A 22,453-nucleotide genomic window follows, 5' to 3' on the forward strand; every position below is an offset into this window, starting at 1 on the left:
AACATTGAAAAATCTCCCATTTAAACGACATTTCAATGATTTCATTTATTTTCATATTTGAATGTGGTAAGAATAGATGAAATCCATGGCGGTGACAGAATTATGGGGCATAATGATTATCTCAGATAAAATAAATACATAATTATGTGGATACAAAGAATAATTTAGCTGATTTACACTAGGCCGACACTCTGGCACTCTTCACCCAATCAAAACAGAGTACTTTCGAAGATTCGCATAATACTCTGCTATGATTGGACGAAAAAGTGTCGGTGTCGGATTAGTATAAAACAGCTTTAATATACGCTTAATATTGGTAGTAAAAAAAAATTCTCAAAATAAATTTCCATTTTGTCGTAATGAATTGTCTACAATGTCAAAACACCCTCAAAAAATAGAAAAAAAAGTATGGATAAATAATTTCATATATATAAATGTATGTAAGATGCTTAACCGTACCGTATTCCAATAGGTTGATGTAGACAAACACAAAATAAATACAGGTAGGTATGTCAACTTCATATGTTTAAGATAATTCTCAATGGTTTGAAAGACAAATGGACTTGTGTTGGTTCCCAAGTATTTAATATCTGAATAAATACATCCACCTAAATTGTCATCCAGAAAAAAAGAAAAGTTGTAGGGAAAACAATCCCAGCTGGCAGAATAAAGGGAATTTTCACAAATGAAAAGCATCGGAAGGGTGGCAATCCCTCCCAAGGCATTTCATGGCCTTTATTTTCTTTCTAAAAGAATCTCTTTAATAACCTATCCTTAACACTAGGAGCTACCAGCTTATTTCATAGAAATAATCAAACAAAACAGAATACCCTGCGACTAAAAAAAAAAATCTATTCTACGAAAACTCATCTTCAAAACGGTCTTCATTTGCAAGGAAATCTCCCGCCAATCGGACAAAAGGATTTATCTAGCCGTATTTTCCTTGAGGGAGTTTAGTCGAATTTTCTTTTCGCAATTTTCAGGCATAAATGGTGGGACATAGGGAAATGGTACAATGCCAGTCAATGTTTCATTTCCCCATTCCCCACCATCACCATGAAAATGGCGGAAGGAAAATACGCGTTTTGAGATTGTGTTATGGTGAGGAAATGACGAAATGGAACAAAGAATGTTCCATTTTCCCAATTCCCCACCGTATTTTCCTTGAGGAAAATACGGTTTCTGTCACTGTTACCTCATCCAACGAAGCCCTACGGTAGGCACTCCTGGAAACCAGAGAGGTCTTTGTCAAAAACTTTGTCGTGTCTAATAAGTGCACCACTTTTTGATATTTGCTCCAAATAAGTTGAGCTTCCTTCCATGTATCGTAACTCGGGTTTTACCTGTGCGTACCTCAAGGAAATCTTAGCTGGAAATTATGATCCCAATTTTACCTAAAACAGTACCTCTTATAAGGTTTAACCTCGATTTAACCACTCTCATACGTATAGAGTCTACTACAGACACACACGTCTCACCTATAGGTCAAATCACACAATAGGATTAACTTCAACATGAGGGATTCCCCACAGAAAAACGGGCAATTTCGTATACGAAGGGGGGCAATTAATATTAATAGTTGAAAAATAGCTAGAGCCTTGGGGGGGGGGGAAATCTCCAAAAAGTAGAATCTTTAGGGTTGTTGTCGGTTTTTTGAAACGGGCCCAGTTCCCCCTCACGGAGGAATCCCTTATAGTCCTTATATGTGCATATTGGAATAATCCTATCCCATTTGACCCTTACACAACTCGCGTTACAATCTCACCTAGTGTTTTCACAAAGTGTGCACTTTTACGCGAAACGCGGCACCAAACCATTCCTTCTCCTTGAAAACACGAGTATCCTCAAAGAGTTCCATATAATTCCTTAAATATAATTTAAATATAAAGAAGTGTAATAAGAATGGCTCAGGGTTGGGGTGGGTGTGGCAGGTTTCAATCGATGACCAAAGGCTTGGGCACTTCCCAGGGGAAGATGTCGCGCCCGAAATGTCCATAGGTTGAGGTCTGCTGGTAGATGGGATTGCGGAGGTTCAAGTCTCTGCAAACGAAGAAAGCGTTTTCGAAAGACATAGTCAGTTAAAAGTTCAAAAGGAAATGGAGAAATGTTTAAAAGAAAAACGGAATGTGCAAATCATAACATTGAAAGTGTTTGTTCGAGAAAAGTTCCTTACAATGTTGAATGCATCCCGGAATTTAGGTCCCAAAATCAGGAAATTTTTGTGGTTTCTAAGAAGAGTAGTAAGGGTGACACAGGTCACTTAAAATTGATTGTCACATTCCATCCTGATTCAAAATGGAGCTTCAAAGCCATGCCTCTTACGCATGGCTGATCCCGTACAAAAGACAAGTCAACCACTGGTTTGTAATAAAACCATGTGTAGACAATTTTCAAGAAAAGACAACATACATGGGCGTTCAGTTCAATTCACAGAGACGTAGGTTTTCGAGACGAAACGAAAGTAATGAAACCTCGGTACTTAGAAAATAGGAGCACCTAGCAGACTTAAGTTCTTTACTCACTTGACAATTTTGCCTGGTCGGAGGTCGAAGTTTCGCTGGACAATGCTGAGCAGCTCCTTGTGGGACCGACTGGAGGTGCCATAGTCGAACAGGGTGATGGAAATCGGCTCGGCCACCCCGATAGCGTAGGACACCTGGACTAAGCAACGGCGACACAGACCGGCCTTGACTAGTGACTTGGCGACCCAGCGCGCGGCGTAGGCCGCTGATCTGTCCACCTGGAAATACATCCGAGAGGAATCGTTTAGTTTTTTTCTCCTTTCTTTCTTTCATTACCTATATAGCATAGTACACACCAGGAACATTTGTTTCGCAACAGTTAAAGATTCGTATAAGCTTAACCCAACTTCCAGGGCTGTTCGACAATGCACCTAAGCCTGCGAGTAGGCTTTTTGTGTACGAAAAAACAGTTATAACAGTGCACAAGTATTTTCGAAGCTAGTCTAATTAGCATGGAAGGTTCAGGGCCTGTCTTGTAAGCGCTAGGCCGTTCGATTACCACCGGGGGTGAACTTTATCTTGAACAGATAAAGTTCGCTCTGGGAACGGCTGGCTTCCTTCTGTCCTGTTCTCGATCTTTCTTCAACTCCGGGACAATAAAACCTCTCTTACAGTTCCCTCAATCAAAAAACTACTTAAAAAAGCCAAAGACTAATCCAACATTTCTCATCCTGCTTCGCTTACCTTGGTGAAATCTTTGCCAGAGAATGCGCCCCCACCATGGGCCCCCCAGCCACCATATGTGTCGACAATGATCTTGCGTCCTGTGAGACCAGCATCCACCTAGAAAATAAGGAAATTATTAAAGGAAAATCATAAAGACACCTGGGGAAATAAGGAAATTATTATTAAAATGCACCTGGGAAACGATTACATTTAAGGAAACACCTTGAAAAATAGCTGGTAGAGCTTGACAAGAATCAACTCAGATATTCTAAGCTCAAGGTGTTGTTTACTTTAGACATTAGAATTAGAAAGTTTAACAACATAATACCCTTGCTGACAACACAATACCTACGCTTTTTCAAAATCAAACGCCGAGACTTTTTCTGGACCTACATATTGAAGAAATTCCATGACTCATTGACTTATTATCTTATTAAATGTGTTGTGATACTCTAATGTTTAATCACTAACGGCAGATCTTTGGTGACTTTCCCTTTAGTTATCTAGAAGAGCCCTAGACTTCTTACGAAGGCCAGGATTCTTTTAGTAGACTTCTGACGAAGGCCAGGGTTCTTTTAGTAGACTTCTTACGAAGGCCAGGGTTCTTTTAGTAGACTTCTGACGAAGGCCAGGGTTCTTTTAGTAGACTTCTTACGAAGGCCAGGGTTCTTTTAGGACTGATTTCGTACCTGTGGAGTTTTTGTCATTTTTTTTCCCCGAAGTAGGTACACACCTGAGGTCCGCCGAGGATAAAGTTCCCGCACGGGTTGATGTGCACGATCGTGTTCTCGTCCAGATAATCCGCCGGAATCACCGCCTTGATCACCTTACTCATAACCTCGGCTCGTAACTCCTTCAGCCCGATCTTCTCCGAGTGTTGCACGGACACCACGACCGTGTGAACGCGCCTTGGCACGCATGCTCCTCGCGCGAAACAGTACTCGCACGTCACCTGGAAAGAAAATGAGGGGGAGATTAGGATGCTATTTCTAAGAACTCAAACCAAAAAGGGATTTCTCTTTAGACTGGCAGCGGGTGTGGTGGCGCCATTGAGTCCAAAATAATCCAAAGAAAAATTTCGTACGATGACTAAAAAAAGTCACATAATAAAATACGACTTATTTTGCGAAAATAAAGGAATAATGGTCACCTGTGTTTTGGTGTCAGGTCGAGCCCACCAGAATTCGCCACTGCGGCGTAGGTCCGCCACTTTCTGGTTCAACTTGTGGGCAAGCACCACGGTCAATGGCATACACTCTTCTGTTTCGTCAGTGGCGTAACCAAACATGAGACCCTGGGAGAAATGAGAGGGGGGGGGGGAATATTAGTCTAAATCTAAATTGTGGTGAAGCTGCGAACATCAGGCCCTGAGAGAAATGAGGGGGGGGGGAATATTAGGCTAAATCTGAATCGGGGTGTGATCTGGAATAAGGGCGTAACTTCACCTACGCCCTTTTTCGAGTGTGTATTTTTGGATAGAAAATTTTGTTCTGCCTTTCACGGGCTAAGAAAAGTTACAAATTTCGTTCTAAGAATCGTTCGATCCCTCACGAGGCTTTGGAACGAAAAAATTAAATCACATGCTATCACACATGTGTATGTTTCTGACATAGGTATCAAACAAATCACCATACCCGCCTAATACGTTGCCTTTGCTTATTTATCTATTTAGACACTCCTGTTATCAAATTTCATGTGTTGACCTCAGATTGGGTCGAGAAAGTACAAGACTTTGCAACATACGGTCTGGCTAACCATTCCAGTCCGAGCTAACTTCAGGGCCATATGAGCATCACACTAGGCACACCAAAAAAGTGCCGGGTTCAAAGAGTCAATTTTTTTCTATTAGGTATGCTTTGTAATTGAAAAAAATGGGCAAAAAAATAAGCTACCTTTGAAGAAGTAGCGGTAACAATATTGAGATATCATTTATTTTCTTGAACCAATGACAGAAAAAGTTACAAATTGCAATCAAATGAAGACATTATGACAAAGCATACAAAGAGCACTTACCTGAGAAATAAAGCTTAAAAGGACAAGAAGATTTTGAAATAAGCACCCAATTAAAGTAGCCAATCAACACCATGCAGTACAACAAAGCAGAGAGAGCATGCAAATTATTAAAACAAAGCAAGCAGTAGTTATACAAATTATTTGCTACACATATCATCCTGAAATCCTTTGTCAATATTATTTGACATAATACAGAAATGTTTAACATGAAAAAGGCTAAAACGAAAAATTGATTACAGAGTTAAATGGAAATAGCTACAAAGGCACGAGTTCCAGGAAAGCGGCATCAACAAAGCTACAACCCAAAACCGGAATTTGACTGAATCTACGGGGGGGGAAGCATCTATCTACGTAGAAGAAAACGAGCTGAGAAAGGCTAAAAATAACACAAGTAGAAGAAAAGTAAGAAGTAGAATAAAATTTTATGTTAAAGGTAAAGAAAAGATCAAGAATGGTAGAACAGGCCAATAGTGTTAAAGCGCCTAATTCGAAAAAAAGCACAAGTACCTAACAATATGAGGTCGTTTGAAGTTAGACAGATGTACAACAATGTATCTGTCAATTCCTAATATTATTAGTAGTACAAAGTAAGAATACAGAGAGCCGAAGATTTTAAAACTATGTGAGTACCTAAGCAAGTATATGGAGCTACATTTAGAATTAGTCCAAGCACTACAGCTTTGTGAAGAGAAAGAAAGGGGGAGGGAGGGTGCAAAGTAACACAAATTTAAAAGAAATTGAAGGGGGGAACAAAAGAAACCAAAGGTGCAAAGTAAGGCTAAAAAAACTACACATTTCCAAGAAACTGAAGAGGGGGGACAAAAGAAACCTCCTAAATCGTAGAGAAGAAGAAGAAGAAAGGCTACTGACAAAATAACAGGCAACAAATAAACCAGGCACCAAAGATCTAAATGAGGATTACGAGGGAAAAAGAAGGGAAAAATCAGGGAGAAATTCAAAGAGGGAAGTGGTACTGACAAATAACAGGCATATACCAAGCACCAAGGATCTAAATGAGGATTACGAGGGAAAAATCAGGGAGAAATCCAAAGAGGGAAGTGTTACTGACAAATAACAGGCAACAAATATACCAGGCACCAAAGATCTAAATAGGGATTACGGGGGGGAAGGGAATAATCAGGGAGAATTTCAAAGAGGCAAGGGAGATTTTTTAAGAGCGAAATTCAAAGAGGGAAATCTCAGTACCTGATCGCCAGCCCCTACATCGTCCCTATCCCGATTGATGTGCACTCCGGCGGCGATATCAGGCGACTGCTCGTCGAGACAAAGCATCACGGAGCAGGTTTTGTAGTCGAAACCTAGAGGACAAGAGGGGACAAAACGGGGTCAGAGCAAGGGAGAAAAATCCCTTAAATGCAATTCCAAGGAGCACTCCTTGTTTAGAAAGTTCCTGGAATTCCAGACAATTGTAGGTGTTGTAGGTATCATTACTGTATATTATTTTACAAAATGAATAAATGAAAACACTTTGCTAATAATAACAAAGAGGACCAAACAAGGGGAAAAGTCATTATGGGGGAGTAATAACAAGTGGGTCATATATTCGCGTCCTTGGGTTTGGATAACAGAGAGTATGTGTTTCCTTTGATTCCACCTTTTGGTGATAAAAACTTTTGGTGATAAAATGAACATTATTGAAGGAAAAAGTAATTGCATATTTAAATTGAGTACATCAATGTTTGTCACTTTAAATGCTTGTCACAAAGGAATGTCCATTGCATACATGAAATGCTTGTCACAAATATCATTCTCCAAACACACAGTGACAGATTGTATGAGCTGATTTGGACTCGAACCACCAACCTCGAGATCTAAAGTCTACTGCGCTAGAGCGCTAGACTTTGCACCACTGAGGATGGTGCCTTTAACTTATAAAATAAATTAAAAAGTACATTCTTGTCATAAATGAATACAAATATTCAACATAAAAGGGTAATCACTGTAATCAGTCTAATAAGCAGGAAAGTAGGAATGCAAAATTTTTCCTTTGGGCGTAAGAAGCTTCTTTGAGGATCAACTCTTTTAAGATTTTGAATCCCATCGAACCTATGAGGGCCCGAAAGGGGCTCTTATTTCCGAGTTTTTCGGTTAACTGAATCATCATTTACCTATTAGCGACTGTGAAACTGAAAACTGGGCACACTTATCAGACAAATCCAGACGAAAGATAATCAGTTTTTTTTTTCACTGCTTATTCAGCAATTCAAACAATGCAACTGTATAGATACTCCCAGGAGAACTGCGAAATCAATTACGCCCACGTCAACACCACACTTTTCCAAATCAACTTCGTCAGCATAAAAAAAAAAGAACATCAACTTATCAGCATAAAAAAATAAAACATCCATTAACTGATCAGCATAAAAGTTGTCATTACAAACATGATATTAATCTTGTGTTCCAATCAGTTAAAACTTCAAACAGTGGCTGGAGTTCAGTTCTGGCTATATCCTGATGTTACTAAGGTCGAGTTTGACCACCGTGGATTGTCTCAGGATTGAGTTCAATCCGAGGCGAGGTTGACCTGGGTATTAAGTATAGAGAAATCCTCATTTCATCTCAATGCCGAGTTGGTAAACTTGAGCATTCGTATAGTTATTGGTTATTGTAGATGGAAAAGAGGAGATATTTTTGAAGAGGTAAAATAGAGGGAACTGTAACTTTAACTATGAGGTCTTATCGTCCCGAAATCGAAGGACAGGATTTTCTGTTTAGTAAGATAACTAGAAAACTGTGTTAGCGTCAAAAAGCTAGTAACTTATACCTAAGTACTAGCTTTTTGATTTATTATGGACGTTCATAAAAAAAGCAATAGGGCCGAAATCTAACGCCCCGACAGACAGTGGCGGCAGTTCCACATAATGCTTGCCATGGCGGTACCTTACATTTTGTCGCAGTAGGCGTGGCAGTCCGTTACATCTCCCTTATATCATTTCATTGCTAGTCGGTACTCACTGATCTAGTGCCACGTGTTTCTAATAAAATTCTTATAATATTGCTTTCAATTACTACTATGATATTATGTAGTTCATTTGCTATTTTGAGTTCTCGCTTATTAGCGCTGAATCATTGTCTAAAGGTTTCCTAACCATGTATGAACACTTGAACAGTGCTACTAGTTTTTCCCTTTTCATTTTCCTTATCCTAATAGTGTAAAGTAAGTAGAGCTCGTCTCCTATTAGGCTGAGCTCCTTAGCAACATTGCCCTTTTGCTAAAAATTTAGACAACACATGTCAAAAAAACGTAAATATTCTTATATTCCGAATAGACTAAGGAAAATCTTTGAATCTTCAGGAGAAAAATACATCTTCATCACTATCAACCCAAAAAGCAAACAACCACTATCAAAACTGATAGAAACCCCAATCATCATAACATTATAATCAGCAAAATACACAAGCAGTTGATAACAGAGAATTTTATTTTGGGAGCCTCGGTTGTTTATTGGTATTGGAGGAAAAGGTGGTGTCTTTTTCGACGTTCACCATTATCACTATCGGACCTCTTTAAAAACATCAATGCCCGGTTATCAGCTCCCTGATAGTACAGGAGGGTACTTGGCTCCCTCTCTATTCGTCATGTGGTCCTATACCTCCCAAGTAGTTGTAGAGGCGTTATCAAGGTCTGACCTTTGGCATCGTACGATCGAACCATACACTAATCCTATATTCAGAACATATGTGATCAGCCAGGGACCATGGCTGCTGATTCAGGAACACACGGGGCCACAGGGGAGCTATTTACTAGGATATTCTACTGGTTCTCACCAGTAGTTAATATGTATAGATTATAGATGTATGCGCAGTCAGTGAGGGCGGTAACTCACTAAGTATAGTGGTCAGTTGATACCTACATTGACTACCAAATATATCAGGATAGTTTTAAAATGGCATATGGCATAGTTTTCAGGTGGCATAAGGCATTTAAAAGGTTGAACGCCCCTGAACTAGAAAAATGATTCCAGAAGGCGAAAGTTTTGAGCATTTTCACACGTGTCCACACGTGACGGCCGTCGACTATGTGTGGACACAGCTTTAGAGTGCCCTAGAGAAAGGTATTCTCTTACAATTCTACGAAGTTTACACTGACATTTCCGCATGGCAACGGCCCCTAGCCCCCTTTGAAAGCCCGTGTTAGATATCTCTATTCATTGTTATCAACGTTTTGCATTATCAATAGAATAGCTTCGACAAGAACAATGTAAAGAAACCAATCTAATATTTCATTTGTTACATTCACCTTTCAACAATTACATTTACCAACAAACTACTTACCTACATAATAATAAAGGTAATAGAAAGTAATAATAGACTCTTGAGTGGAAGGTAACCACTAGGCGAGGTTAACGCCGGAGGCGTTCTCTACCACCTAACCCTTAGAGCTCCATTACTATGTAATCACACTCTCAAATAAATGAGGATAAAATTCCATGCCTCGGCTGGGATCGAACCCACGCCCTCCTGTTTACAATTCTCAAATAAATGAGGATAAAATTCTCTGCCCCGGCTGGGATCGAACCCACGCCCTATTTACCAGACGAGCGTCTTGACCACTACGTGACCGAGGCAGGTTTTAATACTAATCAGAGTAATAAGTTTCCTTCTCCATCCCCATTGCTGGTAATTTCAACGCAGGGAATTTTAGATATCACCATCTCATAATCTAGGAATTCTTGGAGGATTCTTCTAGGTATTCATCTTAGCTTTGGTTCTAAACTTGACCTAGCCCATAGAATGATCTAGTACTCAAGATAAGCTATTCGCAAACTGTATTTATAAACTTTAAAAGTGTTCCCAAAGACTCGAGTGCAAAGCATTCCACGATTAAATTTGTCATTTTCAAACAGGGCCATCGAAAGATGGAAAACTAATAACTGAATTAATAGCTTTTAATTTCTAGTGATTTCTTAATTAAATGTTTCTGATCTCACATCATAACAAATAGAGCTCTCCCTAAAGGTAAGACCGACGTTAAAATCGCCGAAGTGGGTAGACACCAGAGACAAATCTCTGCCACACTACAATCCGCGAACATTAACTTTTCTTCTTATAGGATCAATTGCTAGTAATAGTTAATATTTCATGTCACAGTTTGAGACCTTCTGACAAGATCAGATGCTCTGATCCAGATGTTCAATCAACTTACAAGCAAGTTGCAAGTTGACCTGACTTACATTGTATCAATTGATCAGACAAGCTCAATCTATCTCGAACATTCTACATTTTAATTAATTCAGTGAGATTCTCGACTATACGCTAGTTGGAGCGATCGAAGTAATTAATAGTTTCAAGCGATATGATATACGAGAACTTGGTCCGAGTTCTTGTAGGGTGATTGTATGGACTTCTGGAGGGTGGTTTTATAATTATGATAAAGAACTTGTAATTAAAATAATAACACCAGGGCAACGTTCCTGAAAGCAAATTAGCTCTTCACAATTCGCAAAAATTGACGTCACAACTACTAAGTATTGCATTAGTTGTGCAATGTTATTGAAGGTTTTTCTTTCTTCGTCATAAATTTTGTGAACTGTAAAGTTTTTTAAGGTACCTACCCGGGAAAGAGGATTATTCTACGAAGAACATTTCACTTTTCACGCGGTTAAAATTTCGTAATATTTGTCAATTTTTTGCTGCGTCAAGATAGAAAAGGGGCTCTAACATTTGAAATCAAATCGAATTTGTTGAAACATGCACAACAAATGAATCACTCTGTCGTTTAGGAATTACTTGAACTTTAATGTAATTGAAAACCTTCATTAAAACCCTTCTTGGAAAGAAATTATAAATGAAAAATGGACAAGACAAAAAAAAAGTAATGAAATCCCACAAAATGCAAACAACATCTTGGCAGACATTGGACACCTGTAAAACAAACAAATTAGCTTTCAGCGTCAATACAATTGAGACGCCCGTTAAATTCGGTAAAAAGCAGACACCACCTGTAAAAAAAATCAAACAAATAACTTTCGTAAAAAAAAAAAAAATCTTGTTGAATCTGAAACGATTTTCCAATTCTGAGGCTGAACCCCTAGCCCTAATTTTTTTAGGGTTGATAAAACGTCATCTTGAATTTCTCAAATGGTTCATGAACAAGCGCTATCACGCCATCTAGTTTTTCTTGGTTGAAAACTAAATTTTGTATTTTGCTTCAATAGAGGGGAAACGGGCTTCAGAAAAGGAAAAAAAAAAGGAATTTTAATTGTGACAAGCATAAAGCATAAATGCTTGTCACAAATGTCGTTCCGTGCTTAATGCACTACGCTAAATTTTATGGCTTGACTTGGACTCAAATCACCAACCTCCAGATCCGAAGTCCACCGCGCTAACCACTACAGAAAAGGGACAATCGGTTCAGATTCCACAAGAAAAATGAGCGTATGCGCATTGAATCACAAATGTGCGCTTTCCCCTGACAACCGACAGGCAACCGTCGAGCAAGACAAGTTCCCAAACGCAGACCAATCTGCTGTCTGATTCATCTACCTGATCACCGGCACCAATTTCATTATCCACCCGGTCTGTGTGGACGCCATCGGCAATATTTTCTGACTGGGACGTAATGGCAACGAGTACTGTGCAAGTATTGCAGTCGAAACCTAGAAGTGAATAGAGTATACGTGAGGATGGGAAGATATGATTCACTACAGGTTTTATGCACTTTTCCTGGAATAAAATTCCATGACTCTTACAGAAATTTTCCATGAATTTTCCAGAATTATTTTTCCACTGTGAAGGAAATTTTCGGAAAACGAACACCGGAGTCTGGAATACAATCCCGTGGCTACAGTCTGATACTCTAAAATTTGTGGGTCATTTTAGAGGGTGGTCCATTTCCATCTATCTTTTTCTATTCAGTTTTTCTCCAGAGCTATTTACGCACTGACGTAATAGATTCATAATTTCTTTGCACACACAGGTTGTTACGGTTAGTGGGGTAGCATTCATTGCATATCAAACAATCATAAACTGATTTTATCATAGGACTGGAACCCCCACGTAGAGGTAAGTACAATAAAATCTCTTTATTGGAGAACTCATCAAAACCGTCAGAATAGACAGACATTAATTTTATTTATATTGCCATTTGTGTGTTCCGTGAAAATTGGGTAATTAATTAACAAAGTTCTTCTAGCAATCATCTGCTACCTGTGCTGAGACTGATAAGAGACTGATAAGAAACTCCCCACACGTTGCCTAGCTAGAGAGTACCTACAGGGATACTGAATTACTGATACGTCAGCAAAAAAACTATGATTGATATCTAGGTATGTAGGTACCTAGTTGACTAATAATTAGTAGTTACATAAATTATAACAAACATATGATTTTGTAATTATTTTGTTCTTACCTACACAGAGAGGGAATTGGGGAAGTGGTAAAAAAAAAAAAAAAAAAAAAAAAAAAAAAACGTTTGATAAATAAAAAATGATTGTGTTTTTGTGGATTTTAACATTTGAAATGAAGTACCTACTACCTACAAACCCAGATATCTTCTGTCTTTGAATTGTCACTTGCCACTAATCAAAAAGGATCATTTTCTTAAATTTTCGTTGATTACAATTTGATTCCCCATCAAATGCTTGGTCTTGGTCCATGTAACATTAGACACTTAAAAAAGATTCCACCTTGCCATTAATTTTGAACTTCAAGGAAGACAAATAAATAATACCTAACCTAAGTAACACTGTATCACAGGAAGGAAGATAACAATATTTGGAGTTCAAAAACCTTTTTAGCTTCCCAACATAGCATAATTATCTAAAACAAATAACAATATTGATAATACAGAAAATGTAAATATATGGAACACGATGAACATCAACTTGGATATGTGTATGGTAAAATATTTAAACAAGTTCAAGTTAGAGTACAATCTAATTATACTAGGTGGGAGTTTCACTATTTAGCACCATGATTTCTTACCTTTTGAAGAGTCATCGTAGCCTATGTGTTTGATGGTTTCCCGTGTAACTTTCTGATAGTCTACAACAGCCTTAGATGTGATTTCCCCACACAGCAGAACCATGCCTGTTTTGGTGACAGTTTCTAAAAGGAAAGACCAGATTCAGGGTTAGATTGTTAGAACCAGTGGCAAAAAAAAGTGTAGCTTTGAACTATGTGGTCTAGGTTTTTTTCTCTCAGTCCCCACTTTTTTCACTTCAGTCAGGCACTGTTTTTTTTTTTTTTTTCAACTTGGTAGGTAGGTACGTAAGTAGGTGATATTTAAGTACTTACCTACAACTGATGACATTTACATGTAGATAATCTAAAAATATGAACACAACAGAAATGTGACATCACACCTGAAAAGAAAACTTACCGCAAGCAACCTTGGCATCAGGGTCTTGTCTAAGATGAGCATCTAGGATAGCATCACTGATTTGATCACACATTTTGTCTGAAATAGAACAATATTGATAGTCAGTTTTTTTTTCCAAGCATGTCATTGTATCTATTTTTGTATTTAAAACCCTATTTTAGGACTGAAATCCATGACTATTTTAAAAGAGGAAAGTAAGTAATTCTGAGTACATGATAAGCAAATTCTAAACTAGCATTTGACATAACACTTTTGTATTAATTCAGGGTAGTACCTATTAGCTAACCAAAATAGATGTTCCAAAGCTTGATAACAATATTGTTAGCTAATGATGTTTGCAATGTCAACAAAGTGTAAGCACCTACCAAGAATTATAGTAGGTCTACCCATGGTAGTGAAAGAGTCTTTAGAATACTAGTCTATCCTGTGAAGGTTTGTTATTTTAAAACTTGTTTGCATGACCATTCCTTGTGTACATGTTCTTAGATATAAAAATAAATTGCAAAAAGATTCCTTTTTATCATCACTCCACTTTCATAAGGTACTCAGTTGCACAGTGATTAGTAAAATATATTGGATAGGTACAAAGGATGGTGGTTTAAGAGCTAATCAAGGCACCTAATTTAGCACAATTGATAATCAAGGAATGACACTGAGATAAGCATTCATTTCACTCTCAGCAGCATTATAAAATTCCTTAGATAAGGAAATTTCTGTGATGATCAAATTACCTATACCTATTTCTTCCATCAAATCATTATGAGTGATGTAATGATTCTTTCATTTTGATCATCAGGTAGGAAGTTGTGTTTGATTACAAGTCTTTTGTCACAAATCAGATTATAATTGTGTAAAATAAGAATATGATTATGTAAACAAACTGAGGGGGTCTGGGTCTAAATCAAGAATAATGAAAAAAAAAAAAAAAATCAAGTTGCAACACATTGGCACAGTTTTCTCCATATAAATTAGGTATGACAAATCCCGAGGCAGTTTTTTTTTAATGGAGACCCTGCTAAATTAAAGATTTTGGGCCCAAATAGGTATCTACATAGGATAATATCAAAATATTTGTTGACTTCTGAGCAGGCAGTAAAATTTCAACATGAACCTGAATAGACTAAGGCTTAAATAACTTGTGAAGCTTGTAGGCTGGTAAAAAAAAGTGGTTATCTTACCTGATAGTTGATCAAATTGACCACAGCATGTTTCAGCATTTGACTCGGCTCTGTCAATCGCTGCACAGCAGTAGGCTGTGCTGTGTCAAACTGAGTCGATGGAATCTCAATGCCTTCTTCCAAAGTTTCCGGGAACATGGCAGCTCGGACACGCTGGCTTCTTGTCTGGCTCAGTTGGGAGTTCATTTCTGGTGAAATAGAAAAGAGACAGAGGCAAAATAAAATGAAGAAAATTTAAATGAACAACGAAGTGGAAAGGGGAAAATGAAAATAATAAAAAAGTAGGTAGGTATTTAGAAACTCTTTGACCCTAGCAAAATTTCAATAGGTACCTAAGTAAATTACCCTACAATATTACCTAAGTAAAGTCAGCCTGGCTGAGGGACTATAAACAGAGTCTGGTTGAGGGACTATAAACAGAGATTAGATCAGCATCTTGCTAGGGGACTATAAACGGTGAGCAGACTAGCACAAATTTTCCTTATGCTATAACAATAGCAAAGGTTGAGTGTGAAGGGCATCCACTCGAAAAATTTTGTATAGCCAGAACCAGTTGGCTTCAAAGTGATCACTCTAGAGCTCATTGAGAGGCCAACAACAAAAGCCAACCCCATATGAACATGGGAAAAGGTGCAGGAAAAGAAGAAGATTACCTAAGTAAAGTAGGTAGGTACCTATACTAAGTCAAAATTTTGGTCTCATTATGAGTAACACAGCAGAGATATCCTATCTCAGTGGTGTATTGCAGTGGATTAAGCAGGGGACAACATTTGTGACAAGCATATTATGCTTAATACAGTTCAAATTCCTTTAAAAAAAATGTGATCTACTTCTTGAGGACAGGATCTTTGACTGATAAAGGCTCTTACCATCCACTTGATCTTGAGTGAATCCCTGTCCGAAGCCCTGATCCATCTCGAACATGAGCTGATCGCCGTCCATGTCCTCTTCCTTGCCGGTGAGAGATGGAGCATTGGTGTTGACTCCGGAGTGGATACCAGAATCCACCAGGTAGTTCTGCTGTTGCCACATGTTAACCGAGTGGTCCTTTAAATCTGGAAGGAAAGAAAAAGGCAAGTTTTTTAATTAATCAAGCAATCAATCAATCTTTACTCAATACAGTCAAACCTGTCCAAGTGGGGAAACCTGGATAACTGGGAAAAAAATTGTGGCCCCTTCATGGAAACCTTTTTAAGTAGGACAATTTTTTAACTGGGAAACCTGGATAAGTGGGAAAAATTGTCGGTCCCTTGGATTCCCACTTAGACGGGTTTGACTGTATTTTTTTTTTTTTTGTAAAAAAAAAAAAAAAAAAAAAAAAAAAAACCTGGGTACTTGTTCAGAAGTCACTTTAATAGAAAATAGGGTACTTGTGCAGAAGTCACGTCCGTGGAATATTGCTACCAAAGGAACTGGCACAAATGAGCAGTGACCAGTGTTATTATAGGGTTAGGTTTGAACACTAAAAGGAGCTTTCACAAATGAGCAGTGACCAGTGTTATTATAGGGTTAGGTTTTTTTTTTTTTCCGTTAGGCGCTTTAACACTATTGTGTCATTCGCGCCGACCCCTGTTTGTGACTAGATCTTAGTGTAGATGCCAATGGCCTTCATGTACATTAGTGTCGAATCAATATTGGCAGGGTTGTTGTCAAGGGTTGGTGGTGAGGGGAGGGAGGAGCGTGATTGGAGGTGAGTGGGGCAATTGAAAATGTGGTCCACGGTTAGGGTATCACCGCACCCGCAGGTGGGTCGAGGGTCTCTCTTGAAAGGGTTAGGTTTGAACACAAAAAGGAGCTTTATTTTCATTGTTGTGGCTTCTGAATAATTACCAATCCCTGAATAACAGACAATCCTTTGATACAAGTGTTTTATGGAGAAGGCCACAGATTATAATTACACAAACAAAAGTTTATAGGGGGGAACACAAAAAGGAGCTTTATTTTCATTGTTGTGGCTTCTGAATAATTACCGATCCCTGAATAACAGACAATCCTTTGATACAAGTGTTTTATGGAGAAGGCCACAGATTATAATTACACAAACAAAAGTTTATAGGGGGCCTCCATTTTTGGTACAATCAGAAAAATTGACAGAAGATATATATGGGGTAATCAAATCAACTTACTTGTTTGTTGTCGAGCAAAGCTCATGATGCCCTCTTATGTAACCTGAAAGAAACAAGAATATATCACTAATTAATTATGAAAAAAAGTAGGTACATATTACAAAACAAATGGATTCCTAATACAATCTGCAAAAGCTGGATAGAACTCTGGTGTTTTTAGCTTCCTAGATATAATACTCAATATTTCAATTCACTATTAGCTTTGTAATATTCTGAACCTCAACATCAAACGCAGGAAGTTAAACATTGTTATCAAAATGAGAAATAGTCCAACCTACTGTCTATTTAGAAAAAAAAGGACAATATGGGAGCAAATATTGACTTGATCACCAAGTAAATGATATGCACAAATCAATCTAGTGTTTGTTTTACTATTGCAGTAGATTTCTGTGAATTATGACTACTCCTTGATGAATCATCATGCATTCCCCAAAGCATACCTACTTAATGCCTTAAGATGACCACACCAGATAGCTAAGTAAAAGCAGAATTTCTATCAAGATGAAAAACGCTGCTGATACTTTATTTTTTTAGCTGCAAAGGACTGGGAATGACTGTATTGATCTCCCTGAAATATAAGACGGGGTCACTCCCTTGGACTACAAAGGAACCAAATGGTGGAGTTCTAGGGTAAATTATACTAAACACAGAATGTGTTGTGCAGTGATTTAATTAGAAAATCATAATACTTATTAAAAGCAGTAATTTTAAATAGGGTGTTTTAGAAGAAAACACCAAGGAACCCCAAAAACTTGAGGGGAAAGTTTGAGAGCCAGGGTGTCACCGCACCCGCAGGTGGGTCGAGGGTCTCTCTTGAATCGAGGCAGTTTTGACCATGAGTTTTTGAGCTGTATTGACTAGTAGCTAATAAAATAAATAGGTACCTATTGCACAAGGTGACTTCCACAAGAGTTTTCCCAGTCTAACTTAAAATTTGACAGGAACTATAAGGCTGGAAGCCTAGTTAGCTTGGTGAAAAAAAAAAAATCACCCTGCTGGGAATCAGGACCCAAGATATGCAAGGCTTGTGTGATACCCACTTGGCCATGAAGGTTGCTTTTTATAGAACTCAATGAATTGGTAAATTTAGGAATTAATTTTTCTCAAATGAACTGGATAAAAGCATCAAAGGAAAGGTGTAGCCTGGGAAAATACAATCAAGATCCTTCACTAACTTTACTATTATTTTCCACATTGTCGGTAAACTGTGGTCCTCTATTTCCATCTAATAAACAGATTACCTAATTGAGAAAACCTAAAGATTGCAACTAATGCGAGTAAACTTCCTCACAAATCTCTGATATGCAATGACCCAATTTCCCACTTGGGCTATTTTCCCACTTGGGCTATATGGATATAGCCATTTCCTTGGATTCAAGTACTTGCGTAAGTAATGAAATTATTTAAGCTTTGGAAACAAATCAAAAACATAATGAGGGCATGGGGTCCTGTATAAAGGGCAAAGTATTTTGGTCATTGGGAAGGAAGTTCACATCAGACTTTAGCCTAGGACATTTGGTGTTTTCAAAACAAAACACCTACGATTTCATAAACAAACAAAAATCAATGACTTGATGAGGTTTCCATCAAATTCTCTCAAAAGCCAGAGTTTGAACGCAACTTCTGACAGTTTCCTAGGCGTTTTCTTCTAAATTTAACGCAGACGAGTGTCGGGCACATGGCGAATTTCCATTTTTCCGCCATGATGAGAAATATAAACAAAAATCCAAATCTCTTTACCTGGATGTCCTTCTCCTACAGATTCGGATGTGAATAGGAAAACCTCATTGTCCAACCCTTCGGCCTCCATGTGACCGTTGGAAACTCCATTCACGTGAGCTGTTTCGGGCATTTTTATCCAATATCACGACAAAACGGGGGAAAAGCACAATAAAACTGAACGGGAATAGAGATTAGTGGCGATCACATGCACCCCACACGAGTGTTACGGCAAGAAAGAACGAGAAGATGAAGCGAAGCGATACACAACAGCAGCCGGGTTTTACGCAAATCGCAAATGAGAAAAAAAGTTTTGTTTTGCTTTTCCTCGCTGCGCAGTCCGATCCGAGCGCTAGTCTCGTGTGAGCGGATTTGTTTGGAACCATGTTTTGGGGCCCGTTTACGAAATTTTATCAAGTTGCTCTGCACCTCGCACATGCTTCGGTTTCAGATGAATCAGATGATATTATTCAAGATTTCAAGCTGTTCCACGTAAGTAGGTAGGCAGGTACCTACTTTGCCAAAATTTCGTTCTTGCGATTCAACCAAAGCAGATAAACAGAATAAATTCAAACCTTTGGATTTGTGCCTAAAGTCCAAGAGCATTTCAACATAAGACTAAAGGCTCTTGAGAGAAGAAAAAAATGAGTTCTATTGAGGAAGGTAGGTAGTTACCTAATGATCTTGTGGTTGGTGACAAGGGTTCATTGTTCAAGTAGGTTTAAACAGGGAACATCATGGGTTGAAATCACACCTAGGGGTTCAAATGAATCGTAAGATCAGTGGTAAGCATGTACCGACCCAAGTGACTATCAGATCAAAGCCGAGTAAACTTTGGACCCAACTTTCGATTAGAAACTTATCACACCTCTCACATTAACCCAATCACGTCCTGTGTCCACATTTTTGTCTGACGCTTTTTTCCCCAAATACTTTTATTTTATTACCTATATTTTTTTTCTTTTTTTTTGCAGAGGTTTGTTAGCCCACTGCAACAACTTAGATCTTATCGCCCTGAAATCGAAGAGGAGAGGATAGGAGAAAGCTAGCCGTTCCGAGAACGACCTTTATCTGTGTAGAATAAGGTTTGCCCGAGGACGGGAATCGAACCCGAGAAGGCATACGCGCTACCTAATAGAGAGATGATTAGAGGTGTGGCAAGGTACAAAAATTCAGGTAATAGGTAGATAAAATAAAACAAAAAATCAATTCGGGAACAAAAAACCTATTGCTTTTCATCTATTTAATATTTATTTATTTTATTATCAGCAATTCAATACGATTGGGATCCGGAGCAAAATGACTTTGTGTGGTCTCTTTTATGTTCGGAAAACATGAAAATCATTAGACGTCGACGTTACGTGAGAACATGACGTGATAATACACATAACAATATTGGATGTCTGTATATACGAGAATAGACACCACATAAGTCAAGGAGGATCACTTTATTAATCTTAAACCTAATTACCATAAGTAACAATAACAGAGAGCCTAAAAAACATCACTTTAAAAAAATTCCACAATGTCCTAATTATGATCTTTCAAGATTTTGCATGATTGATAGGTAATAATTTAATAGGGTAGCCTAGGTAAGTAGGTACTGATTATTGACACAGAACAGTGGATAAATTAGAAACACGAAGATTTTTCTAGTCTGGTGAATTTTATTGTTAAGATATTAGAAAACATGTGATTTTACAACAAAACTTAATCCTAATAAATACCTAGAGCCTTCATCAATATTTTTTAATAACAAATAGAAATTTTCAACAGAATGCCGATTTTTTTTGGATTTTCACCAAGCATGTACGTTGCTCTGACTTTTCCTTTCTTTTTTTTTTTCAATCATAAAATTGGTTCTATAAGAAAATCTCAAAAGGCGAAACTCATACTTTCAGTGCTAAAACAAGCTTGGTTTTTTCCATTTTATAAAAAGAGAATCGACGAAAAAAAGCCCTATATATAAATTATACAAAAAAGATAAACGTGTTACAAAAAAAAAATAATAAATAAAAAAAATAAAAAATAAATAAATAAAAAATGAGAATCATTAAATCAGATTGAAGGAGAATGTTTGGAGTTAATTTGTAGAAATTCTATAATAATATAAAAACAAAAATGGAATTATTTTTGTCATGGGACTTGATGATAAAATGTAAAAGAAATAAAATCAAATAACATTTTTGTCTTCCTTCCGGACTTGAAAATATATCAAAAAACATGAAAAAGCAGAGGATAAAGTCAATCAGTTGGTCTGCATTAGAGTTCTGAACCAATAAGAGTTGCCTGTTGCTATTCTCTTGTAAACTTTTGCATAACGAAAAATGAACTGAAAATGACATAAATAAGAAACAAATAAAATTTTGAGCAGTACTGAATAATACATTTTTAATAGAATATACCTTGTTTATCCTCCCCGAATAGGACTGAAAAGTCCCTTTACCCTAGCAGTCTAAACAAGGTCTCGTATATTTGATAGGTTAAAGAATAATACATACAACTAACAATTATTCAATAAAAAGACCTTGCTTAACTAGGAAAAAAAAAAAAAAAATCTGGTGTGAACATCACACGACTTTCCTCATCCTATTGAATGATGCTTATTTTGGGTGTTCTTGTTCTTATAACCAAACTTTTACAATATCTCTAACCGTTTAGTCGGTAGAGAAAGACCTTGCTTAACTAGAAAAAAAAGGTAAATGTATATTAATAGGTGGTAGTAGAGAATGACAATAAAGTAAAAAACAACAGGTTTTTTACTTTATTGTCCCATGAGCTCACGTGACGTGATAGTAGTGTGTTTCTACCTTTAGTTCAGTACCAGGCTAGTTAGCTTGGACAGTAGCTTGTCTGCCTTTAAAGCGCTAGGTCACGGGGTCCGACAGCCCGGGGCGGATTTTATCCTGACCAGATAAGGTTCGTTCTCGGAACGGCTGACTTTCTTCTATCCTGTACTCCTCTTTTCTCCGCTTTCAGGACGATAAAACCTCTGTTGTTAAAGCCTCCTCTAGTCCTCTATCAAACCATTTTTACTTTCCTTATCCTATAAGAAGGAAAGTAATGTAATCGGGTCAAAATTTCGATGGTCAGTTTTTAGTGTTAAAACACGTTTTGAGGTCCCTAGAGCCTAAATCCAAAGTTTCAGCCATTCATTTATTGGCAGTTAATAGTTATTACTCATTAGATAGGTATATTATCTTCATTAAACTTCACTATCTTTTCCTTCCTCCCTCCTTTTTATTACTTTCCTTATCCTATAGGAAGGAAAGTAATGTAATCGGGTCAAAATTTCGATGGTCAGTTTTTAGTGCCAAAACACGTTTTGAGGTCCGAGCCTAAATCCAAAGTTTCAGCCATTGGTTCGTGTGTCTGTCTGTCTGTAAACAAAATATCTCGAAAACGGTAAGAGCTAGAGACTTGAAATTCGGTATGTAGATGTCAAATGTGACAAGGATGCGACACGAAACATTTGGTTAAGATCGGTGCAACGGTTGGCGGCATTTTACCGCTTTTTGGCAGTTTTCGGTGTAATTTAACAATATATCGGGAACGGTACAAGCTAGACTGCTAGAGACTTGAAATTTGGTATGTAGTTTACAAATGTGACAAGGGTGCAACTCAAAACGTTTAGTTGGGATAGGTGCTGCGGTTGGCGGTATATTGACCGCTTTTTGGCGGTTTTGACCGTTTTTTTTTTTTTTTTTTTTTGGGTTTTTAGCTTTATCCGACTAAACGGTTGAGATATTGTAAAAGTTTGGGCTATAAGAACAAGAACACCCAAGAATAAGCATCATTCAATAGGCGATGAGGAGTCGTGTGATGTTCACAACCAGATTTTTTTTTTTTTTTTTTTTTTACCTTTTCTTTAATTTCAAACCAACC

The 22,453-nt window shown here is 37.7% G+C and overlaps 2 protein-coding genes across 3 annotated transcripts in view; one reads left to right on the forward strand and one right to left on the reverse strand.

Annotated features, from left to right (window-relative positions):
• Positions 1–14: 14 nt before the first annotated feature.
• LOC103513245 (S-adenosylmethionine synthase) lies at positions 15–18,873 on the reverse strand. 2 transcript variants are annotated; one of them, XM_008478089.3, is made up of 9 exons: positions 18,590–18,873; positions 13,546–13,623; positions 13,149–13,271; positions 6,408–6,520; positions 4,339–4,482; positions 3,922–4,140; positions 3,207–3,305; positions 2,523–2,740; positions 15–2,040 (listed from the first exon to the last, which is right to left on the reverse strand). In XM_008478089.3, the coding sequence occupies exons 1-9, from the start codon at positions 18,699–18,701 to the stop codon at positions 1,935–1,937; spliced, it is 1,212 nt and encodes a 403-aa protein (XP_008476311.1). In that variant the 5' UTR covers positions 18,702–18,873; the 3' UTR covers positions 15–1,934. The 2 variants fall into 2 exon arrangements, with proteins under 2 accessions (XP_008476311.1, XP_008476381.1); XM_008478159.3 differs by lacking the exon at positions 6,408–6,520 and adding an exon at positions 11,709–11,821.
• Positions 18,874–18,952: 79 nt separating this feature from the next.
• The window catches only part of LOC103516418 (E3 ubiquitin-protein ligase TRIP12-like), a 7,461-nt gene continuing 3,960 nt past the window's right edge, over positions 18,953–22,453 (forward strand). Inside the window, exon 1 of the mRNA XM_026825933.1 lies at positions 18,953–19,060. Within this exon, the coding sequence (XP_026681734.1) occupies positions 18,953–19,060 (108 nt within the window). The remainder of the gene's footprint in view (positions 19,061–22,453) is intronic.

This window comes from Diaphorina citri, unplaced genomic scaffold (assembly GCF_000475195.1).
Source record: "Diaphorina citri unplaced genomic scaffold, Diaci psyllid genome assembly version 1.1 scaffold3, whole genome shotgun sequence".
Taxonomy (NCBI): domain Eukaryota; kingdom Metazoa; phylum Arthropoda; class Insecta; order Hemiptera; family Psyllidae; genus Diaphorina; species Diaphorina citri.